The sequence below is a fragment of the Hylobates moloch genome, unplaced genomic scaffold (assembly GCF_009828535.3).
Source record: "Hylobates moloch isolate HMO894 unplaced genomic scaffold, HMol_V3 SCAFFOLD_4, whole genome shotgun sequence".
In the NCBI taxonomy this organism is placed as follows: domain Eukaryota; kingdom Metazoa; phylum Chordata; class Mammalia; order Primates; family Hylobatidae; genus Hylobates; species Hylobates moloch.
In genome coordinates, this window is record NW_026652279.1 from 161,982,845 (window position 1) to 162,005,417 (window position 22,573).

General features: G+C 39.9%; 2 protein-coding genes across 7 annotated transcripts in view; both read right to left on the reverse strand.

Moving 5' to 3' along the window:
* Positions 1 to 22,573, reverse strand: part of NALCN (sodium leak channel, non-selective) — a 358,797-nt gene that overhangs the window by 85,938 nt on the left and 250,286 nt on the right. For all 6 annotated transcript variants that reach the window (XM_032151251.1, XM_032151250.1, XM_032151248.1 and 3 more), the window contains 2 exons: positions 4,042 to 4,178; positions 2,346 to 2,487 (listed from right to left, as the gene is read on the reverse strand). In XM_032151251.1, coding sequence (XP_032007142.1) covers positions 2,346 to 2,487; positions 4,042 to 4,178 — 279 coding nt within the window. The remainder of the gene's footprint in view (positions 1 to 2,345; positions 2,488 to 4,041; positions 4,179 to 22,573) is intronic.
* Positions 21,705 to 22,324, reverse strand: LOC116467513 (large ribosomal subunit protein uL22-like). Its single transcript, XM_032755182.2, has one exon. It carries the CDS (start codon positions 22,280 to 22,282, stop codon positions 21,737 to 21,739), a length of 546 nt encoding a protein of 181 aa, XP_032611073.1. The 5' UTR covers positions 22,283 to 22,324; the 3' UTR covers positions 21,705 to 21,736.

Below are 22,573 nucleotides of genomic sequence, written 5' to 3' on the forward strand. Positions count from 1 at the left end.
AGGCATGGTGGCCATGTCTGTAGTCCTGGCTACTCAGAGGCTGAGGCAGGAGGATCACTTGAGCTCAGGAGTTCAAGGCTATAGTGTGCTATGGCCATGCCTGTGAACAGCCACTGCACCCCGGGCAACACAGCAAGATCTCATCTCTAAAAAAAAAAAAAATAAAAGACAAAAGTAAAGCCTCTAAGGATAGCTAAGGGTAATATGCAAGCCTTTAAGGATAGTTGAGGGTAATATGTCCATATCGTAATTTTTCACGAGAAATTTAGAGCAAAGGATAACCTCAGTTGAAATCTAATTAGTGTCCTGGAAGACCAAGCACAGAACAAAAATAGAGAGATGGCAATCTTAGGGTAGAAAGAAGCAGATGGAAGAGTAACAATTGAACACAAAATAAATGGAAATTTCCCTGGGCAAATATCTTAGTTGGCAAGCTGAAAAGACTCTAGCTGGAGCAGTTCTGATGAAAAAAGACATATAAGATATATTCTAAGAAAGCTTCTGAACTCCAAGGATACACAGAAAATCTTACAAGTTTTCCTGAAGAAACAAGCAAACCAAGTCTACCAACCAAAAGGCTAATTACTTAAAAAAAATGACATTGGCATCAGACTTCTCATTTACAATCTTGGATTCTGCAAAGAGAATAGAATAGCATCTCTAGATGGCTGAAGGAAAATCAACACATGGAAATCCTTGAAAAAGAAGAGACATCCTGCAGAGAAAGTCATCATCATTTTCATCAAGAGCAACGTGACTGAACTACAGCAGAGAACCTGGGAACTGGGGGAGAGGTAAACGGGAGAAGTAGCATCACATTAGGGGAGGGGAGGCGAGAAAAAGGAGGAGAAAAAGGAGGAGAAAAGGGGGAGGTGAAAAAGGAGGAAAAATGGGAGGCAAGAAAGAGGAGAAAAAGGGGAGGCGAGATAAAGAGAAAGGTGAGGGAATTCCAAAGGGTTCATCCCTGTGGGAAGGGAAAGAATGTAGAGAGAAAGAAGATCCTGGAGGATGAAAGAGTTGGCATTTTATTTTCACATGATCATAGAGAAATATGGATTTCATTGTAAGCAAAAGAAAAAGGGCGGTAACAACATAAATGAATAAAAAACACACTAGGAATTCCAAAGTGAAATACTTGCAAGTGAACTAGGTGTTTTTGCAAACTCTACTGTTTAATCTCTTTAATATTAAAGGACAATTATTAATCTTTCATTTTCTAACTGAACTGACATTGATTATGTGACCAAGCTGATATATATAGTTTGATATTATGCAGACATGTATACACACATATACATTTATATGTATATGTATGTATATTTATATGTATATGTGTATATATATAAATATGTTTACTTATTGTACCTAGACAATACATTTTATGTCTTATTCTTTTTTTTTTTTTTTTTTTTGAGGTGGAGTGTCACTCTGTTGCCCAGGCTGGAGTGCAGTGGTACAATCTCAGCTCACTGCAACCTCTGCCTCCTGGGTTCAAGTGATTCTCCTGCCTCAGCCTCCCGAGTAGCTGGGATTACAGGCACCCACCACCACGCCCGGCTAATTTTGGTATTTTTAGTAGAGATGGGGTTACACCATGTTGGCCAAGCTGGTCTCGAACTTCTGACCTCAAGTGATCCACTCGCCTCGGTCTCTCAAAGTGCTGGGATTACAGGCAAGAGCCATGGCACCCAGCCCTTCCATTATTTTTTTAAAAAGTGAATAAATGAAAAATTACATTTCTTTAAAATTACACCTAAATTTGCTTTGGAATCTGAAAAAAAATTTGAATCTGGAAAAAAAAAGAAACTTTGCTGTGGAATCTGAAAAAAAATTTTCCCGTCTACTTTTCCAATGATAAATAGGTAAACTAGAACATGAATAAGCTCTTGCACCTAAGTTCCTGCCACATACCAAGCATTGAATAAATGGCAATTCTTTTGACTGATTTTGGAGAAACATGCTCTGGTATCCTCTCTGATGTAGTAAGTAGACATAAGCAGTTGTACTTGCAGGAGGTGGCAGATCATTACACCAGGACTGAGCCTTGGAGATCCCAGCCCTTTATGCTGCACATGAGAAAATGCAGATTTGGGAGGTTCTTGATGTTTACAAAGTTGCATGGCTGCCACGTGGCACAGCTCAAAAGCTTACATGCAGAAATGCAAAATTTCAATGCATAGAGTAAAAAATGTTAGGTTTCATGATATCTTTTACAAATGAAATAATTTTTTTTTTTCATTATTCTCTTGAGAAATTGGATTCCAGGACCCTAAAGAACTCTGCGGTTCTTTTCTCAAACATACATGCTTTTCAGAAGCCTTGTTATTTGAAACAGTGGATCTTACTTTTTGGTCGATGTATTTGTTGTCCTCAATGGCCGGGCGTTTGGAGTGGTCGCAGGAGGAGGAAGAGGTGGAAGGGAGGCTTCTCAGGAGGCAACATGTGTCCTGTTGCTGGCGGTCAATAAACTGCTTCATAAAACTCTCCCTTTGCGAATGAAGTACACACACATCAGGCATTATTAACGGAATAGAGCAAGTGACAGCATTTTGCAATGATGAGTTTGCTTGAGCAAAGATAAAGCAGTGACAAAAGATCATAGAAAACTAGATCATGACTAAAATATTTCATTAGCAACAGCTTCCTGAAACTCAGTGACTCCTGCTTAGAAAGCAATATGCTTGAAATAACTTTCAAGCAACATTACTCAGTAACTGATGGTAATTTTTTGAATCTTTTTTTTTTTTTTTTTGAGATGGAGTTTCACTCTTGTTGCCCAGGCTGGAGTGCAATGGCACAATCTCAGCTCACTACAACCTCCACCTCCCAAGTTTAAGCAATTCTCCTGCCTCAGCCTCCAGAGTAGCTGGGATTACAGGCATGCACCACCACGCCTGGCTAATTTTGTATTTTCACTAGAGATGGGGTTTCTCCATGTTGGTCAGGCTGATCTCGAACGCCCGACCTCAGGTGAGCTGCCCGGTTCGGCCTCCCAAAGTGCTGGGATTACAGGTGTGAGCCACTGCACCCAGCCCAGTTTTTTGAATCTTATTGCGGTAATAAAACACTTTTTTTCCCCTCTAAGACTTGGAAGAATTAGTTGCTCTCTCTAAATGCCCATTTATCATAAGAATGATTAAGAGAGAATTTTACATTTTAAGACTCAAAAGCAAGTGCGTTCATCTGATCTTCAAAGCATAATGAAAATTCAAGTAACGTCTCTTCAAATTACCAAATTCAATTAATTTTTTTAAATTAGAAATGCAAATATATTTCTATCTGAATTTTAAATATTATGGCACCATATCCAGTCTCATACTTTTATAACCCCCCACAGAATTATTTTTAAAGCTAGTAACATATTGCTGTAATTCTGTTTGTAATTTCTTGAGCTATAACTAGAAGAATTTCCTTTTATTATTAAAAATAGGTGTTTAAAGCACCTTTTATGCATTTGCTTAACTGGAGGGCAAACGTGGTAGAAAATCAAATCAGTATGAGCGGAAAAATGCCATGGTTCTTCTTTTAAAAAGTGGACGACAAATTATATGGTAACCTGACAGGGTAGGATCAATAAACACTGTAGTAGTACACAAACTGGGCCAGCTGTGGTTTCTCTGTTTGCTTGAACATAAAAGGGCCACAGAGGCAATTTTAGTCTTATATGGTTGGGGTCAGAGACCGATGTCTACCTGCCATCCCTGCAACATTGAGCAGCTTCTCCAGTTTCCTGGGATGTCCCATTCCCGAGGAGTCATCCCAGAGAGAAGCAATGGGAAGCAGCCTTCTTGCTTAGGCTACTGCAGTTATAAAGTGACTCTTCTCTGAATACATTGCTTAAAAGAGTCAAAGTTGTTTGTTTATTTATTTATTTATTTATTTATTTATTTATTTTAAATAGAGGTAGAGGTAGTAAAGATAGATAATAAAATAGAAAGAAACCCAACCCACATATACTTAAAAGAAGGGTTAAATCAGATTTAAGATGATGAATCTTTTACAATGTATGTGAAATATGCAATTAAAGAAGTATTTTGGTACCTGATTTTAGGAACTGTAAAATCTGAAGGAAGCTTTGAGATTTTCACCATTTGCGGTCTGTTTGGAAATTTTTCAAAGATTCGCAGGCGTAAAGGGAGCTTTTCTTTGGTGTCTGCGTTTGCTTCACTTTGCTTTAACTAAAGAAAAAAATGGAAAGAAGAAAAAAGGCGGAACCTATAATACTATTACATATGCTACACAAAATTAGTTTTAGAATGGAAGCAATAATAAGTAATTACATGAAATGCCAGTAGATGGCAGTAAAGGCCTACCAAGTATACGTCTCTTGCCCGCCATAAATTGCTCTATAAGCTAAAACTTTTGAGTTACAGAAAAAACAAAAACAAAACTTAACAACAACAAAAAAACTAAACCAGAAAAAAATTAAAGGAAAACTTTATGTTATTTTATTCCCAAAGACAAGCCTCTTTTCATCTCAGACATTTTTATGGTTTACTATTACTTGCATATTTAAACAATAAAATTTGTTTACACATGTATAACGCTAGAATTAAAAATTTTTAAAAACCATGAAAAATAAAAAAAAATTAGCTACAGAATCATACCAAGTAGTAGCATTTGTAAAGAGAGACAATGGCAAGAAAATTGGTTATGTCGTCTAGCAGATTAAAACAGAAAAGCTCAAAACAGAAATGCCACATTTGGTCCATGCAGCGAGTTTTCTATTTGGCTGCAAACATGCTTGGACACGACGAACTTAAATGCCATACAATATCTTTGTGAGAAATGACAATCAAATGGATTTATTTAAGAGCGTCTCAAAAAAAAAAAAAAACAGTGTATATTTATATTTCTACAAACTGAGTTTCAGGGAAGCTCAGGTTTAACATAAACTGGAACAAGGCTGAACTAAGATAGTATGAAGGTGAACTGTGGCTTTCAGAATTCATGCTATGCTTTCCTATACTCTCTTTTTCTCTCCCAGTGCCAATGTCTCTTGGAGTCCCTCTTTACTTCTGTTTACCTCTTCCCTTCTCCAGGACCTTCTGCAGACTGGAACACCCTTCCCCACGTCTGCCCTGTCTTCTGTCCCGGCTTCCCAAATTGCATCTTTTAACGCTGATGCCTTTCAAAGAGTACATTTAATTCAGGCTGCCTTTTTGGAGGGATTTGGGGGGCGAGTTTCAAAAATCTTCCACTCATTTACCTCCTTGTTGGGTATGCTTTTACTCTATCACTACAATTTGTCTTAGGAGTTATGGAGAGATAAGAATTAGAAGCCAAGAGAGCTTTTAAAACAGGAAGAGAGATGGCAATGCAACCCTCCTATATGTGGAAATAGAAATTGGCTAAGGAGAACAGGAGGGCTTCTTTTTGGGGAAACATTCCAATTTCAATGTGATGGATGACTCAACTATCCTGTTGGTTGTAAGCTCATGATGAGCTATACATCCTGATTTCTGGTTTTCTTATTAGGCTGCAGAAATTGCGCTTATGTTTTTGTTTCGTGTAACATAAACATTGACCTTCGCCATTTGTAAGTCTGATTTGATTTTATGGGTAGCTTTTGGTTTTTCTGTCTTAGATGGTAATCTTACTTAGAGAAGGAGTCACTGCTGTTCGTTCCCTCCTAACTGGAGTGCTCAACGCAGTAATGTGTGCAAAATGGCACGTTCTCAACAGTTCCGTGGTTATGATGATGACAATGTAAGGAATTAGCTCCCAAAGACACAAAACAAAAAGTAGTAGCATTGCCGTGAGATGTACACAATTAGAAAAATGATTCCATACACGAATAAAGAGATTTGCCAGGAAGAGTCTTGTTTTCTAAAAGTTGATACAACTAGTAGAAAAATACTTGTCAGTGGCAAATAGAGAGGAAATAGAGAAAGCAGTTAATCTATTAGATCAGATCAGAGTGTAAGGCAGGTATATCAGGCCAAAGGGGATAGGATAGAGCAGAAATAAAGTATTGTTAATTCATGCATTTGCTGACTCATTTATTTATACATTGATACTGTCACTTATAAATCAAATCTTATAGGTCAGGTTCTGCGCTAAGTTCAGGGGATATAAAAATAAATATGTCACTGCACTCGCCCTCACGGAGCCCACAGTATAACTGGGTAGACAGTTCTATAAAGGGACAATGATAATAAAATAGAATGGCCACTCTGGTAGATATAGGAACAGAGTGCTTGGAAACACAAGGTAGAGAGCAAGGAGAGAAACAAGAAAAAAAATGAAGGCACTACTTCTACTCCAAGAGACTTCATGGGCAGCGGAATAGACACATGGTCAGAAGAGTTGACTTGGGGGCTCTAGACGTATTGAGGACTGGTATGTATATTTTATGAGAATTCAATGTCTTCAAAGAGACACAAGGGCAAATGGTATATTAATTGGGACATATCATTGAAATGAAAACACAGAGTTCTTGCCTAAAAGCCTCTTGGCCTGCCCACTGCCTGCATCCCCACCAGTGCATCCCTGGCCAATGTACTACTCGGTTCCTGCATTTCCTGCAGTGGTTTCTCCATCTGCTTCAGCTCTTTCTAATCTGTTCTTCATTCTTTGATTATTGTCATTTCTCACGCTCTGTCTTAAAACCTTTCAATGGCATTCCACTGCCTGTTTCTTTTTCTCTTTTTTTTTTTTTTGAGATGAAGTCTTGCTCTGTCACCCAGGCTGGAGTGCAATGGTGCAATCTTGGCTCACTGCAACCTCTGCCTTCTGGTTCAAGCCTCAGTTTCCTGAGTTGCTGGAATTACAAGCATGCACCACCACGCCTGGGTACCCGCTGCTTTTAACAAACAAAAATAAAAACTTTTGTTATAACAAACAAAAATATAAACTTTTTTTTTTTAAAGATATGGGATCTTGCAATGTTGCCCAGGCCGGCCTCAAACTCCTGGGCTCAAGGGATCCTCTTGCCTCAGCCTCCTGAGCAGCCAGGACTACAGGTGTGAGCTGCCATGCCTGGTCAAAATCTCAATCTTTAATCTAGGCTCAGAGGCCTTTTTTTGGCCCTCCCTGCCTGTCCAGACTCAGCTAGCCCTATCCCCACACCAGGTTCCAGTCACATCCTTCAGTTGGTTGGAAACATCTGCACCCTCTGCCTCAGAACCTCTGTGCCTCCCACCCCTCTGCCGGCCCTCTGCTGGGTTCCCCTTTCCTCCTCTTTTTTTCTTGAACTCCATCAAATTCTACTTGTTCTCTAAATTTCAGCTCCACTAGAAATTCCTCAGAGAAGCTTTCTCTGACAAAATTTTCCTCTTACAAGCTCATAACATGTTAGGATGAATCCTATAATATTGCTCTTTGTGTGGCTCAAAGCAGTTGAAAATCTGCAATTTCTTATGGTCCAATTGAATCCACATTACATTAGTTTCCTAGGACTCCTGTCACACGTTACCACTAGATCATTAGCTTAACACAATAGAAATTTACTCTCTCAGCATTCTGGAGGCTAGAAGTCAAAAGCCAAGGTGCCAGCAGGGCCATGCTCTCTCTGAAGGCTCCAGGGGAGAGTCCTTCCTTACCTTTCGCTCGTTTCTCATGATTCTCAGCCATGCTTGGAGTTCCTTGGCTTGTAGCTGTAACACCCCATCCCTGCTTCTGTCACCACATGGCCTTCTTGGCCTGTGTGTTTCTGTGTCTCTGAATCTGAATCCCCCTCTCCTTTTCCTTATAGATGCCACACACTGGACCATCCAGAACAATTAACTTAACTGATGACCTCTGCAAAGACCCAATTTCCAAAGATGGTCTCATTCTAAGGATCCGGCTGGACAAAAATTTTGGGGCAATGCCATCAAACCCCCTACACGTACTGTCATTTGAGACTATATTGTGTGACCCCTTGCACAACAGATCTCTTTTCCCTGAGACTGTAAACTTGGTGAGGACAGGAACCATGCAGGGCTCTGCTTATTATTCCACAGCCAGTGGCTGGCATGGCACTGGACACAAGGTGAGCTGAGCAAATATTCAGTGGAGGAATAATGGCGTTGATCAGGTGGCGGAACTCAACTCTAAGCTAAACTCTCCAGCAGACAACTGGGAAATAAAAGATTTTAGGCATATCCTGAAGGGTAGAGAGATAAGCATTAAATATCTATTGATTGATTGAATAAATTTGTTAGTGTGGAGTATGCATGTCCTTAGATTCACAGAAGAGAATAAAATTAGATTCCTGTGTTGTTTAACCTGAACTGATGTCTGTCATTGACAAACTAATGAATGTTTAGACAAAGTACATATATAAAAATTTTGTAGGCTGGGTGTGGTAGCTCACGCCTATAATCCCAGCACTTTGGGAGGCCGAGGCGGGCGGATCACGAGGTCAGGAGATCGAGACCATCTTGGCTAACACAGTGAAACACCGTCTCTACTAAAAATACAAAAAATCAGCCAGGTGTGGTGGCAGTCACCTGTAGTCCCAGCTACTCGGGAGGCTGAGGCAGGAGAACGGCGTGAACCTGGGAGGCGGAGCTTACAGTGAGTAGAGCTGGCACCACTGCACACCAGCCTGGGGGACACAGCGAGACTCTGTCTCAAAAAAAAAAAAAAAAAATTGTAAAGAGACATGTTGGAGAAATGGCAAGTTGTGTTTTATCGAATATCCTTGAACATATTGTTTAACATATGTAGGATACCAACAGTCACGTTGTTTACACGTTTTAAAAATGGGTTTCACCCGCATTCTAATTGGTATTAGAGATAATTACACTCCCCAAAGCTTGTACGCTCCTTAGGAACAAGACACCATTTTAAATTTACTTCTCTAGTACATCCTAGGGAGTAGAAATAGAACTCTTTGTAAATAAATGAATTAGAACTCAGCAAGACTTGGTCATTGCACTGTGAAACTACAAAGAACAGATGAGAAGCTCTTTTTGGAGACTCAGAAGGTTCTTCACGATTGTGCAAACCCGGTGTCATTACTCTACAGTTGTGCATAAGGGCCAGTTAACATAGAGAAAGATGAGTGGCTGCTTGAAGGGTTAGTATTTCGAATCTCATGGCTGAGGCACTGAATCAAACCTCCTAAAAGCAAGGAAGTATTCTCCTTCTGGACAGCAGTTCCCATGCACTCTTTCCTGTTATTAAGAGAGAAGCAGCATCAACTAAAAATGAGCACAGGTACATCCAGCAGCCCTGTGGGTCCTCTCCTAGGTGCGTGCCTGCAAGAAATGTGTGCACACTCACAAGGCACAAGCCCTCCCTTGGCCACAGCAGTGTCAGTTGTTAGAGTCCCAAAATGTGAACTGTCCAAATGCCCACTAGCAGTTGTATGGAAAAATACATTTGGATTTATTTAAATATTTGAATGAGTGAACTACATCTCAATGTAAGAATGTGGATTTCACAACATAACATTGAGAGAAGGAAGCCAGACACAACAACAGAGTACATACTGAATGATTCCATGTAGATGAAGTTAAACCAGCAGCGGACACTGACTGTGCTGCTGGGTGTCTGCAGAGTGGTCGTCCTGGGTGGGGGTGGAGGGGAAGGGGAGGGAGTATGGAAAGGGGCTTCTAAGGCGCAGTCAATATTTCCTGAGCAGGGTGCTGGGTGTGTTCTGTTTGCAAAAGTGTATAAAATACCTCTTTCTGTATGTATATTATAGTTCAGTTAAAAGTTTTTAAAAAGGGAAGATGATGCAGTTAAGCAAAATTATTCCATTCTTACTTCGGCACTATCAGTCGCCATAACTTTGACTTCTTCCCCAACCCGTGATTTTGACCAAGCTACAGACACAGAAAAAGGAAGAAAGAGTAAGAGGGGAGTAGACAGGGTGCGTGTTGGTGGTGGGGAATGAGGTGACCATGATAAAGTATTACACGTTATTTTGAAGCCACTATTGAGTTTCTTTAAAATGTAATGAAATAGTATTCTACCTTTTATCCAAATTCTTTCCCCTTTTTTGCATTTAAGCAAAGATTTTCCAAGATTAAATTTACTTTGATGCAAATGAATGAATAATATATATTATAAGAAGTGGTTATGAATTTTTAAGATCATTATACTATACCAAGAAAAGAAGATCTTTTAACATAAAGTAATTATAATTGTAAATGTCCATTTAAAAAGTGTTTTTAAGATCATGATTCTTGAAGGGAAAGAACACAGTGTAGAGAATCCTAGGATTTTATTTTTCATATTGAAAAATCTAATGTAAAGAACAGTACAAAGGAAGTTTATAATGGCCTCAGCTGAGCATGAAGTCTGGCTGCAACTGAGAGATCAAATGATAGCTTTGTCACACATTCACGTGCTAAAGAAAAGCACATTTGCAAGAATGAAATTAGAATCAAAGAAACAAACTTCAAACCTTGAGCTTTAAACCTAGAAGTCATCTAAGCTCAGTGCTATTGTACGGCTCAGCATCTGCCTGGCTGAGATACCATTACACATCGGGCGGCTGAAAGCCTCTGCTTTCCCTGACTTCTCAAGAGACTTCGGGTGAAATTGCTCTGCACGACACATACTGTGTTCTGCCTCATCGCTTAAATCTTCCCTATTTCAGCCTGTGCTTTCTTCTGTTAAAATATTCAAACATTATTCAGTTTCAGTTCCTTTCTGATTGCTGTGAGGAATAACTGAATTGAAGAATTACATTAAATAAAATGTTTTATAATTTTTTTTGTATGATTTCCCAAAAGAAAACAATTTAAAAAACACTCAGACTTGGGGGATTCTCATTTTGAAATCCAGTCCGTGTTAGTTTGAAAACTGTGCATAGATTTGTGAGTTGACGTAACTGTAGAATATTTTTTGGTTGTTCAATATAGGAAAAATAACCACATTATCTTCAGTCAGGAGAAAGGAGTCCCTCCTCTTTGTTATGTGAATAAATTAAGGCTGAATTCTCTTTGCTTCTTTACATAGTGGCTTTGGCTATTTTTTCTGTATCTATATATATGACATAGCAATTCAGAACAGAGTCTTGCTAAGGCGTAAACTATTATTTTTCAAGGGAGTTTCTCTTGCTAATTTGTATATGTGATTTTACAACCCAAATCGCACAGTCAAAACAGACGGGGCATCTGGAATAATGATCACACATGTTGGTTTTTAATAATACCTCTATGTAATTATAAAACCTTACTATACAAATACAAAGAATATCCCTCACTGGCCTGTGAAATCCAATACAGAATTTCTTCAGGTGGGTGAGCACTGTCTTTTCTGCTGTGGACAAAAGGCAACCAACTCTAATTAGTGCACAGAAGACAGTGATACTGTACAGTTTTCAAATATTTCATTAAAAAACATGTTTAAGTCACTAGTTTTTCCCCCTTTTACAAAAATATTTAATACATCCAGTATATCCAAGGTCAAAGTGGGGTTTTCAATTATCTGGGCACATCGACTGAAGCCACAGATGTAAATTGGAGGGCTCATTTCTTGGTTAGCCTATGGGCCATAAAAGCTACATTTTTCTGTGACAGCTGACATCCAAAATGTTCATAACATTAGCTGATTAATTGTATGTGCTGTATCCCGGCTGGTTACTCATTCGTCCAAGCAGCATGTTCCTTAAGTAAGTGCGAAGAGAAGCTCTGTTTTCAGAGGGGCGGGTGCACTGGGCAATTAAGTGACTGTTTGTGTTTGTTGGTTTGGGAGCTCAGCAGAACACTTATAACAGACTGTTGCATTTATGCCACCTATGATATCCCTGAAATGTGCATAAAATGTTTACTTTCATGCTGTTATCACAACCCTTAAGATCTTACAAGCTTTAAATGTCCTTCAGAAGGTTACTTTGTGCAACAACATAGATAATATTTGCAGCGAGGCTAAGCTAACCAACAACTCTAATGAATTAGTAAAAGAAAAAAAATTATTCAAAAACCAGAATACCTAATTATGTTGAATGAACACATTTTGCTCATATTATTGTCCTTTAATATCCCATTAAAATAATTAATAATTTCTTAGAGACAGTGGTGATGAATAAAGATTGATTTTGTATGTTTATTCTTCTAGGTCCCAAACATCTCTATTTTATATCTCTCCTTTGTTACTCAACGGAGACACAGGTGTTTCCATTAGAGAATTTACTGAGTCATAGAAATATGCTCAGTGTGATAAAAAAGTATATATCTTTTTTGCTGCACTTCAGATGAAATTATATTAGAGTTTCATGTAAACTAGATACTTGGTTCTTATTATGAAATGATTATTCATAAGTCCTAGGAAAAAATGTCATACCAAAGGGAATTCAGGATACACACACACACACACACACACTTACACACACATACACACAAACACGCACATACACTCCCATGTAATTTTTCTCTTTTAATGAATAAAACATCAGAGATAGCATAAGTAAAAACAGTAAAAAACAAAGTAAGAAGACATGGATTTAAACTTTTGTTCAGTTTTATAATCTCTTCACCCCTTTGGATTTCAGTGTTCTCAAATAAATAATGAGGATCTTTAGTCTCTTATATAAATGCCAGACGTATAAGTAAGATAGCAATATGCCTGTAATTTGAATTACTCGAGGAAAATGTGCCAAACAAACCAAAGCTCTCATCATGCCACAGTGACTGTTTGCTCTACAAGAGGTATGACTTCACCCATACGAATGGGATGACACATATGTGCGCTTGAGTCCCTTCCCTCTGGCTAATCTGAGACAACTCAACCTCTCCCTCTTTCCTCAATTTCTTCTTTTCTATGTTGATTGGATTGTTTTCTCAAGACTCTTGATTGTAAAAACGAACAAAAATAGGCAGTTAAACCATTTCTCCTGATCATGCCTCCTTTGCTATTTAAGGTTGCTTCTTCAAAGAGATGCTTACAGTACCATTATATCGCTTCCCACCCCTCTTCCATCCTCTCTTGTCTCAGGTGTCCCCCCCACCCCCCGCCTCAGTGGGGCTGCTCTTGGCAAAGTCAGCATATTTCACATTTTGCTGAATCCAGTGGTCAACTGGTCATCCAAATTTCGTCTCACTGAGACTCCTGAAACCTTCCTAACTGGCTGTCTTAGTCTTGTCCCTTCAAACCAACCTTTTAGAACATCTAGAAAAGAAAAACCTTTATGTCTCTCTGGTCCTTAAAGTAATGCAAAGACTATCAATTATGTATAGAAGAAATTCTAATCTTCTTAGCATGGCATAAATGGGTCTTCCAGTGCTTTGCCCTCTATGCTCTAACCTGTAGGTTTGTGCGCCCCTCACACAGGGATGTCACATGAAGGTACTGTTCTCCATGCCTGCAATACTCTTATTTAACTCTTATAAATCCTTCCAAAACCATCTTCTCCAGAACTATTTCTCAGAATAACAACTGGTAGGTGAAGCAGTAAACACGTGTGCTGGATGTGATGGTGAACACTTTATGCTAATATTATTTAACCCTAAAAATTAGCTCCCTGATGTTGGTACCATAATTAGCTCCATATTATGCAATGTCATTGATGAGGAAACAGGTCCATAGAGCTTCAATCAGCTGCCTAAAGTCACACAGCTAGAAGTGGCAGAACTGGAATTTGACAACCATCTTCCTGATTCCAGAGCTTGAGCTTCTGAAACTGTTGTATACTGCCACACCAAAACAACACTTTCAAGCAACTGGTACACTTTTACTTGTGAATCTTGTGCCTGTTATTCATCTTATATGGGATATTTTCTTTCATTTTCCTAAGAAAGTTTTATGCATCATTTTTAGACACACCTTCCAGGACCTGCCTCTAAACCAAATTAGGCACATCTTCCTCTGTGCACTTTGCATTTAGTCACATCTTCCTCTGTTGCACCTTGCTCAGGGGTTTGCACTATAACTTTCTAATTACGTGTGCTTTTCCCCTACTAGCATGACGCATTTTTAATTAAAGGCAGAACTCTCTGTGGCCCTGTGGCCTCACATTGTACACACGATACAATGATAATCCAATGGTGATGAGATGAGAACAAGAAGGCAACACTAACAGACTCCCATCAATAGGCAGAAGAGGATCATTTGTAATATTTCTCTTCATTCTATTATTGTTTTCTTAGAACCTTTATAATATGGAATCATCTATATTATCCAGCACAAGCAAGTCTTCCAATTTCAGATGAGTTATATTACTGGCAAAGATGAAAGAGGAGTAATGACAAGTTACATCAGATTTTCGATTAGAAACAAAATCAAAAAAAGCATTTGGCTGTTGATAAAGTCCGTGTTCCCAGCTTTTTAAGATCAAAAAAGCATAATAAACTTGATACAACGTATTTATGGCATAAAGCTACACAGATGTACATATCTTTGAACAAGGCAACACAGGAGCTAATTTCTGTGTTGCATTATTACAGCTTACCATAGAAAATTCTCATCCTATTTACAAAAACACTATTTTGAAGTAATTTAAAACTTACATGAGAGTTGCAAAGATAGTACAGAGAGTTCCTGTATACCTTGACCCAGCATGTTTTATACCATAGAACATTTATCAAAACTACAAAATTAATCTTGGTCAAATACTTTTAACTAAAGAAGTTATTGGGAATTCCCAGGTTTTCGCATGAAGGACTTTCGTCTGATCCAGGAGCTCATCCTGGAAACCACATTGCATTTCATTGTCACATCTGAGGTCTCTCTTGGCTGTGACAATTCCTCTAATTCTTCTTGTTGTTAATGACCTAGAGGGTTTCCAGGAGTATCAGGTAATTTGCAGAGTGTCCACCAATTTCGGGTTGTCTGATGTTTTCTCATGATTAGACTGAGGTTATACATTTTTGGGACAAATAGCATGGAGATGATATGTCCTTCTCGTCATATCAGGGTGCATATGACCTTGAGGTTAACTGTCCTTACTTGGGTAAGGGGATGTCTGCCAGGTTTCTGCATTATAAAGTTACGTTCGATGTTTCTCTTTTCCTACTCCATTGGCTTGAAGCAAGTCACTGACTCCAACTGACACTTGAAAGAGAAGAATTAAAGCTTTATCTCTTAGGAAGGAGGAGTATCAAAGAATTTGTGGGCGGATGTTAAAGCTGCTACAATAATTAAAAAAAGATTTGGAGAGGACACTTTGAGGCCATGCAAATGTTCTATTTCTCCTTAAAGTTTCACATACTAATTTTGGTATTCATCAGCTCTTGCCTGTGGCAATTACAACAATGGTTTCCTAATGGCAACTTTCTGTTTTCTTCATTCATTATTCTATTATTTCCATTTCTCTACATTTCTTACTTGGAATGATTCTGTGAGAATCAGTTGTCCCTCCTCCTTTATTTATTCAATCATGTATTTATATAAATATGTATTTGTGACTATTGATTGTATTCTTTGGGTTATAACCCAGTACTTTCCTTATTCATTTCATTGCTCAAAGTCTTCCTGCTTTGGCCACTGGGGGCTCTTTCAGTTGGCTTCTCTAGTCTTCAGACATACTTCTATCTATTTTGTTTGTTTGTTTGTTTGCTTTTTCCTTTTTAGCTCTTATTTTCTGGTGCCACAAGATGTCCTATCCTCATCTTGTGTTCTCTTTAATTCAGCTCTAAAGCCAGCCATTTCTTTAGAGTGCCGACTTGTTTTATTGGAGAATGGTATTTAGGGACAAAAATCCCAGCACTAGATTTCTCATTGTTTCTTGTATACTCTTATTTCTAGGCTACCTCAGCAGAAAAAGCGGGAAATACATGTATGTATATTAACTTATGTACACACACCCTGTCACATACATTTACCTAGTTTTGTATATATTTACCTACGTATGTATCTTACATAACCTTCCAACCATATGCATGCAGGTACGTATATATGCATGTAACTACCTACCTATCCTCTCTCTTAAAATAAGCTGAGTTCTTACTGATACTCCTAATCTAGCCCCACAGGTTCATTCTGGCATCTCCCCTCTGCTTATTTAAAACTTCTTTCTCTGACAGTATGAACTCTGGCTCTCATTTTCTATAGTAAATTCCCTTATTTGTTACACTTAGTGTGCATGTAACGTTGTATCAGTAATGGTATTTACTATCAAATAAATATGACACTTTAAATTAGAGGCATGGAAAATACATACTTTGGAATGCAGTCTTAATATTGGGGTCTTGGACCCCAGCAGTGTCCTGTTCCCTTGAGTAATTTCTTTTCTGGTCACAACCATGCATTTCCAATTACCATTTTTGAGTATGCCTGTGGTCAAATGAATAGTTTTTAAATGTCTCCTATGTTGATAAAGGGCTTATTAGATATACTATGAAAACTCACATTAATCCACATATTTTATTAAAAACAAGTGGAAATAGGGATAACATTAAAGAAAATAACATGTATATACTACACTCATTTCCCAGTAACAATCTAACAAAATTAGTATATTGTTAATACCTGAGTACAACTTATCAAGGCAGATGGTTCTATGGTTATGTAAGACACATATATAGATAGGTAAATATATACAAAATTAGCTAAATACATGTATGTGTGTACATGAGTTAGTACACATACATGTATTTCCCTTCTCTTTCTGCTGAGGGAGCCTAGAAACATTGATATACTGGAAACAATGAGAAACCTAGTGCTAGGGTTTTGGTCCCTAAATACCATTCTCCAATAAAACAAATAGCACTCTGAAGAAATGGCTGGCTTTAGAGCTGAATTACAGGAAACACAAGATGAGGACTGGACATTTCATGGTGACAGAATGCCAGGAATGCTTCACCTCTCACTGTGCCTGGGGATGCCCTACCTCTCACTGAGTAATGCTCCACGTGGAATGTAAGGGAAGGCCAACAATGAAATCAGTCATCCTCAATTATAGGAAAGTTGGATGATAAATGAGGATAAAAGACCGGTTGTTATCCCTAGTTAATTCCATAACTTTTTGGTCCACTTTGGTTATTAAAAATTTAGTTCAGTGCAGTCTAGTCTCACACCTGATCCAAACTTCCCTTCTTCCTCACTCCATTACATGACAGTATGACATATGGTTTTGAGCTAGGGAGGGGACATGGTCTTTTTCTTTTTTTCCTGAGACTGAGTCTTGCTCTGTTGCCCAGAGCTGGAGTGCAATGGCGTGATCTCAGCTCACTACGACCTCTGCCTCCTGGGTTCAAGAAATTCTCCTGCCTCAGCCTCTTGAGTAGCTGAGATTACAGGCAGGCACCACCACACCCAACTAATTTTTGTATTTTTAGTAGAGACGGGGTTTCACCATGTTGGCCAGGCTGGTCTCAAACTCCTGACCTCGTGATCCGCCCATCTCGGCCTCCCAAAGTGCTGAGATTACAGGCATGAGAAACCAATGGTCTTTTCTTTCATTGCTCCACATCTCCTTCTTTTGGGTGTAGCTCCTCCAAAGCTGGGGTCAGAGTGGAGAGTTAGGAGCAGAAGGTATTATCTTAGGAAACCACTGACCTTCCTTCTAGTTTGGTTTGGATCTACACCCATTCAGAGCTTATGTCCTTTGTTGATAGGGTTAACGTATAATTTGCGTGATTTCTTTTTTGTATAAGGAGATAAGTTTTACTCTGTTCTTCTGCAGCCAAAGACTTCCTAAAAGAAAGAGAATCTTGTCTTCCTTAGGTCCTTCCTTTAATCCTCTCCTGAATGAGCATGTCTTGGCTTGGCCTCTGCCTGCGCAGCCCTCCGCCTCCCCAACCTTCCTCTAACAACTGTCATGGGCACCACTGAGCTCCCCTCTGCACCGTCTGAGGTGGCATAGAAGTAGAAAGGGGTGGGGTTCCCCCCAGCCCAGCATTAATCTTAGAAAATATTCTTCTTGACAGTCCCTTCTTGACGAGCTACTGCTAGCTTTACTCTGGCTGGCCTCTGACTTTCACAACTGTCTATGTCACACAAGGGCAGGTTCACTCTACCCCCAACTGCACCATTCTTCAGAAGGAAGATGCCAACTTCTTTTCACAACCAACTCAGCTTGCTCTAATCTAGTGGCTGAACTGAGCAGAGGTGCGGGTTTCCAAGCTTCCAGAGGGAAGAGCCAGTCTCCTTCTGTTTGACTGGTACTCCTCACTGCTACAAGTGATTCTCTGGAAGTCCTCTTGCGCTTTGGCAAAGGAGGAATAATCTCTCCATAAACACTGCTACTGATGATTCTACCACAACTTTCCTCCCACAGCACTCTCCTTATTTCATCTGGGGGAGTAGTGAGCTGGGAAGATAATCAGGAATAAGAGGACCACCAGTCATCTTTGGAAGGTGGAATCTCAATTTAGAAGATAGAGCACTTAGCACTGAGATTTTAGGCACAAATCCAGAGTAAGATGAAATGATCCAGTTAAAAATATGTTGAAGGCATATGAGAATCCAGGTAGTCATATAATTCCCTTTCCTAAACTCCCAGAGTGAAAAAATAATAGGAAAGTGGGAAAGTTTGATGGCATATTAAGTAAATGGCAAGGAATAAATATCACTTTCCTGACTTTTATTCTTTCATTTGATCCACGTACAAATACAAAGCAATGCTGTCAATGACAGCATTTATGAATACAAACAATATTTCTACTAAGAGAAAATTGTATGTATTGACAAAATCTGACTATCCTGAGAGGAGAATGCTTATCTAGGGCCCAGTGACCCCAGCTCTAGTGCCAGAGCTCACGGCACAGGTCAGGTACATGGTAGATCCAGCTCTTCATCATGGCTTGCAGTCGCCCCCTACGGGTAATTACTAACATGTTGCCTATGCTGGAGATGGTGGTTTGTGTAGGTGGCCAGGGAACGGAGCAGAAATTCACAGTAATGAACAGAGAACATATTAGAACTATGTATATTATAAAACCATGCAGCACGAACACCCCAAAATCAGAGGAGACACTGGACATAAACAACAGATCTGTCATAATGAAGTATACAGCTACATGCGTCCCAGTAATGCCAGCTCTCGACTCTTTCCCAGATGAGAATTTTAGATCTAGAAAAGATCTTGTCAGGGTCTAGTGCAGGGGCCCAGATTTAAATGCCTATGAGACCAGGGAGATGATAAAAGTGCCAGCTAGGATGACATAAAACAATCATATAAGACAACATATAGGAGTTAGGACCCATGTCATCAAAGTGAAGAGGGCACACCGGATCTAAAGATACCCAAGATAGATCTGGTAAAACTGAAAGAGAGGGAAGACATTTCTCCAAAATCACATCTCTTTGTTAGTGAGAGAGAAGTTGTTTTTTTTTTTTGAGGCGGAGTCTCATTCTGTCTCCCAGGCTGGAGTGCAGTGGTGTGATCTTGGCTCACTGCAACCTCTGCCTCCCGGGTTCAAGCAATTCTACTGCCTCAGCCTCCCAAGTAGCTGGGACTACAGGTGCACGCCACTATGCCTGGCTAATTTTTTGTATTTTTAGTAGAGAGAGGGTTTCACCATGTTAGTCAGGATGGTCTTGATCTCCTGACCTTGTGATCTGCCCGCCTTGGCCTCCCAAAGGAGAGAGAAGTTTTAATTGTTTTCTCCTGTGGACCACTCAGTGAAAGGAAAATGTTTGCAAGGTCCCTTCTAAATTTCCTTCCCTCTTCCTTCTTTTTCACTTTGTCCGTGTCTCCTGCCTTTTATCTGCGCTTATCATAAAGCAGAGAGGTAGAGTGAGAACAGGAGCCATATGAAGGTGTAACTGACCAAGTGTGGGAGGAGGGGCAGGCGAGGAAATGGGAACCAATACTCACTCAAGACCTTACAATGGCATTCACATCTGCTTCCTCCTGAATGAGTGGTTGGGGAGGGGCTGGATTATCTCAGCTCCTCTTTTCTGTTAGCTTTGCTTAGGCTGTTGAATTACAGTGGCATGCAATAGATAAACAAATTAAATCTCTCTGTAATATGCAGCTGAGTTCTCTGAATGTCTGCCTGTTTTTTTTTTGGTCTTTTTTTTTTTTTATGAAGGTGTTTCTTCCTTATAAATTGCCTTATGGTACAAAGTAACTCATCACCCTTGTCAAAGCTGGTTGAGCCAGAAACCGGGCCAAAGAGAGGGAATTTCTATAAGACTGGCCAGCATTGCAAGGCAATCAGAGATGAAATTCCTCCCTAAAAGGAATCATATTGATTAGCTGGATCAGTCAGATCTGTTCTTGTTGGGAGTTTTGAACTTGAGATACAGAAAATGTTGACTATTTGCAATGGAACTGAAAGTGAAAATACACAAGGAGGAAAACAAAGACAGGTTGAGTTACCATAAAGGCAAACACCAGCAGTTATTAAGTGCTGCTCTTCCTCAAGGCTCCAGCATCTTTTTCTTCCCACCCTATACAATCTCACCCAGACTTACACCCTCCAGTTTATGAAAACATGGAGAACTTTACTGGGACTGCAGCTCAAAGGAGGCAGTCGTTTTTGTCCGTTCTGTTCATTGACCTACCCCACACGTCTAGAACAGGACCTGAATAAATAACTGAGAATTACATTGAACATCCACATTTCTATCTCCAGGCAGCCATCCTTCTCCCCTGAACTCCAGACCTATACACAACTATTAGGCATCTCTGTTCAGACATCTTGAAAGATTCACCAATTCAACAAGCCCAAGGCTGAGTTGATGAACTTCCCCCCAAATACGGTTGTATGCTAGTGTTTCTTGACTCAGTTAATGGCATTTCATTCATGCAACTGTAGAAACCTGAAACCAGGAGTCATCTTTGAGACTCTCTCAATCATGTCTTTAAATCCAACCTATCACCAAGTCCCTCTTGATTTTATTTTCCAAACAGTTCTCTGGTTCACCACCGCCTCCCATCAGTGGCTCAGGTTAAAGGTAAACATTAAAGGTAAGTGTTCCGGCTGGTGTGGTGGCTCATGCCTGTAATCCCAGCACTTTGGGAGGCCAAGGCGGGCAGATCACCTGAGGTCAGGAGTTCAAGACCAGCCTGGCCAACACGGTGAAACTCTGTCTCTACTAAAAATATAAAAACTAGCCCGGGAGTGGTGGTGCCTCTGTAATCCCGGCTACTTGGGAGGCTGAGGCAGGAGAATCACTTGAACCCGAGAGGTAGAGGTTGCAGTGAGCCAAGACCGTGCCACTGCACTCCAGCCTGGGTGACAGAGTGAGACTGTCTCAAAAAAAAAAAAAAAGTAAATGTCCTTACTGTGTTTCTCAAGGCACCGCATGGTTCATGCCCTGCTGACTTTTCCACACTTACTCTGTAGCACTCCAACCTGGTCTTCCTGCATTCTGGGTGCAAGAGGCTTTCCCTTCTCCCTGGAGTTGTGCTCCCTTCTCCTGACCCACAACACCTCCGTGAAGTCCACAAGGCTCATCTTGCAAAACTTAGCTCTCCTGTAAATTTCTTCATCCTCACCCCTGACCACCATTTGTGTCAGGGTCTTCTACGAGTGTCTCTTCTTAAATGATGTTATTTTCTGAAGAAAGCTCATCTCAATATTTACATAGTTAGGAATTAATTACTTGGTTTACATCCAACTCTCCTATTAGACCAAAAGGCTCCATGGGAGCAAAGAACTTATTTATTATTGTACCTGGCCTAGCATTGTATACACGGTAGGGACTCAAATATTTGAAGAATGGATGATAAAGTAGATTGTGAGGACGCTTCCAGAAGAACGGAAAAGTACATGAATTACTTGAAAAAAGATCCAAACGGACTGTGTGAAAGTTGAGTCCAAAAGGAATCAGGGCAATGACTCCAGCTCCAGCATAGTTCCTATTTAATGTGTAGGTCCACACAGGGTAAACCTCACTATTCTAACTCCTCACAACAAATCTTTTTTTTTTTTTCCTTTTAATTACATTTATTTTAATGCTGAATTTACTCCCGTGCCATAAGTTTTTGTTTCTTCTGGGATATCTTTTTCTTCTGGGCTACCTCCTCTTCTGGTTTAGGAACAATCTGTTCCTTTTCCGTAAGGATCATCTCAATGTGGCAGGGAGAGCTCATGTATGGGTTAATCCGACCATGAGCTCTGTAGGTCCGGCGGCCCATCTTAGGTGCTGTGTTCACTTGGATATGCTCAATGACCAGAGAATCTACATCCAAACCCTTAAGTTCAGCATTACTCCCTGCGGTTTTAAGCATGTGCAGCAAAAATTCAGCACTCTTTTTGGGCCACCAACCTTGTGTCCAGCCCCACTGCTTGGCCTGCGCACACCTGCCAACTCCACCATTGTAACATCGGAAAGGTACACACTGTTTCTGTAAAGTGACATCTTTCAGATACTTCGTGGCTTTTCGTATATGCATACCCTTGATGGTCTGAGCAGTTTCACGAGTGTTCTTAAAGTGAACACGAAGATTGGAACCTCTTGATTTGCATGATTTCGTGGGGTTCTCCGGGTCAAGTGAATAGCGAACCATTTTCACAGATTACCTAAGGCTGCTTAGGGAAAGAGCCTCACAACAAATCTTTTTTTTTTTTAATTTCTCTAAAGCAGATGCCATTTTTTTTTATTATTATACTTTAGGTTTTAGGGTACATGTGCACAATGTGCAGGTTTGTTACATATGTATCCATGTGCCATGTTGTTTTGCTGCACCCATTAACTCGTCATTTAGCATTAGGTATATCTCCTAATGCTGTCCCTCCCCCCTCTCCCCACCCCATACCAGTCCCCGGAGTGTGATGTTCCCCTTCCTGTGTCCATGAGT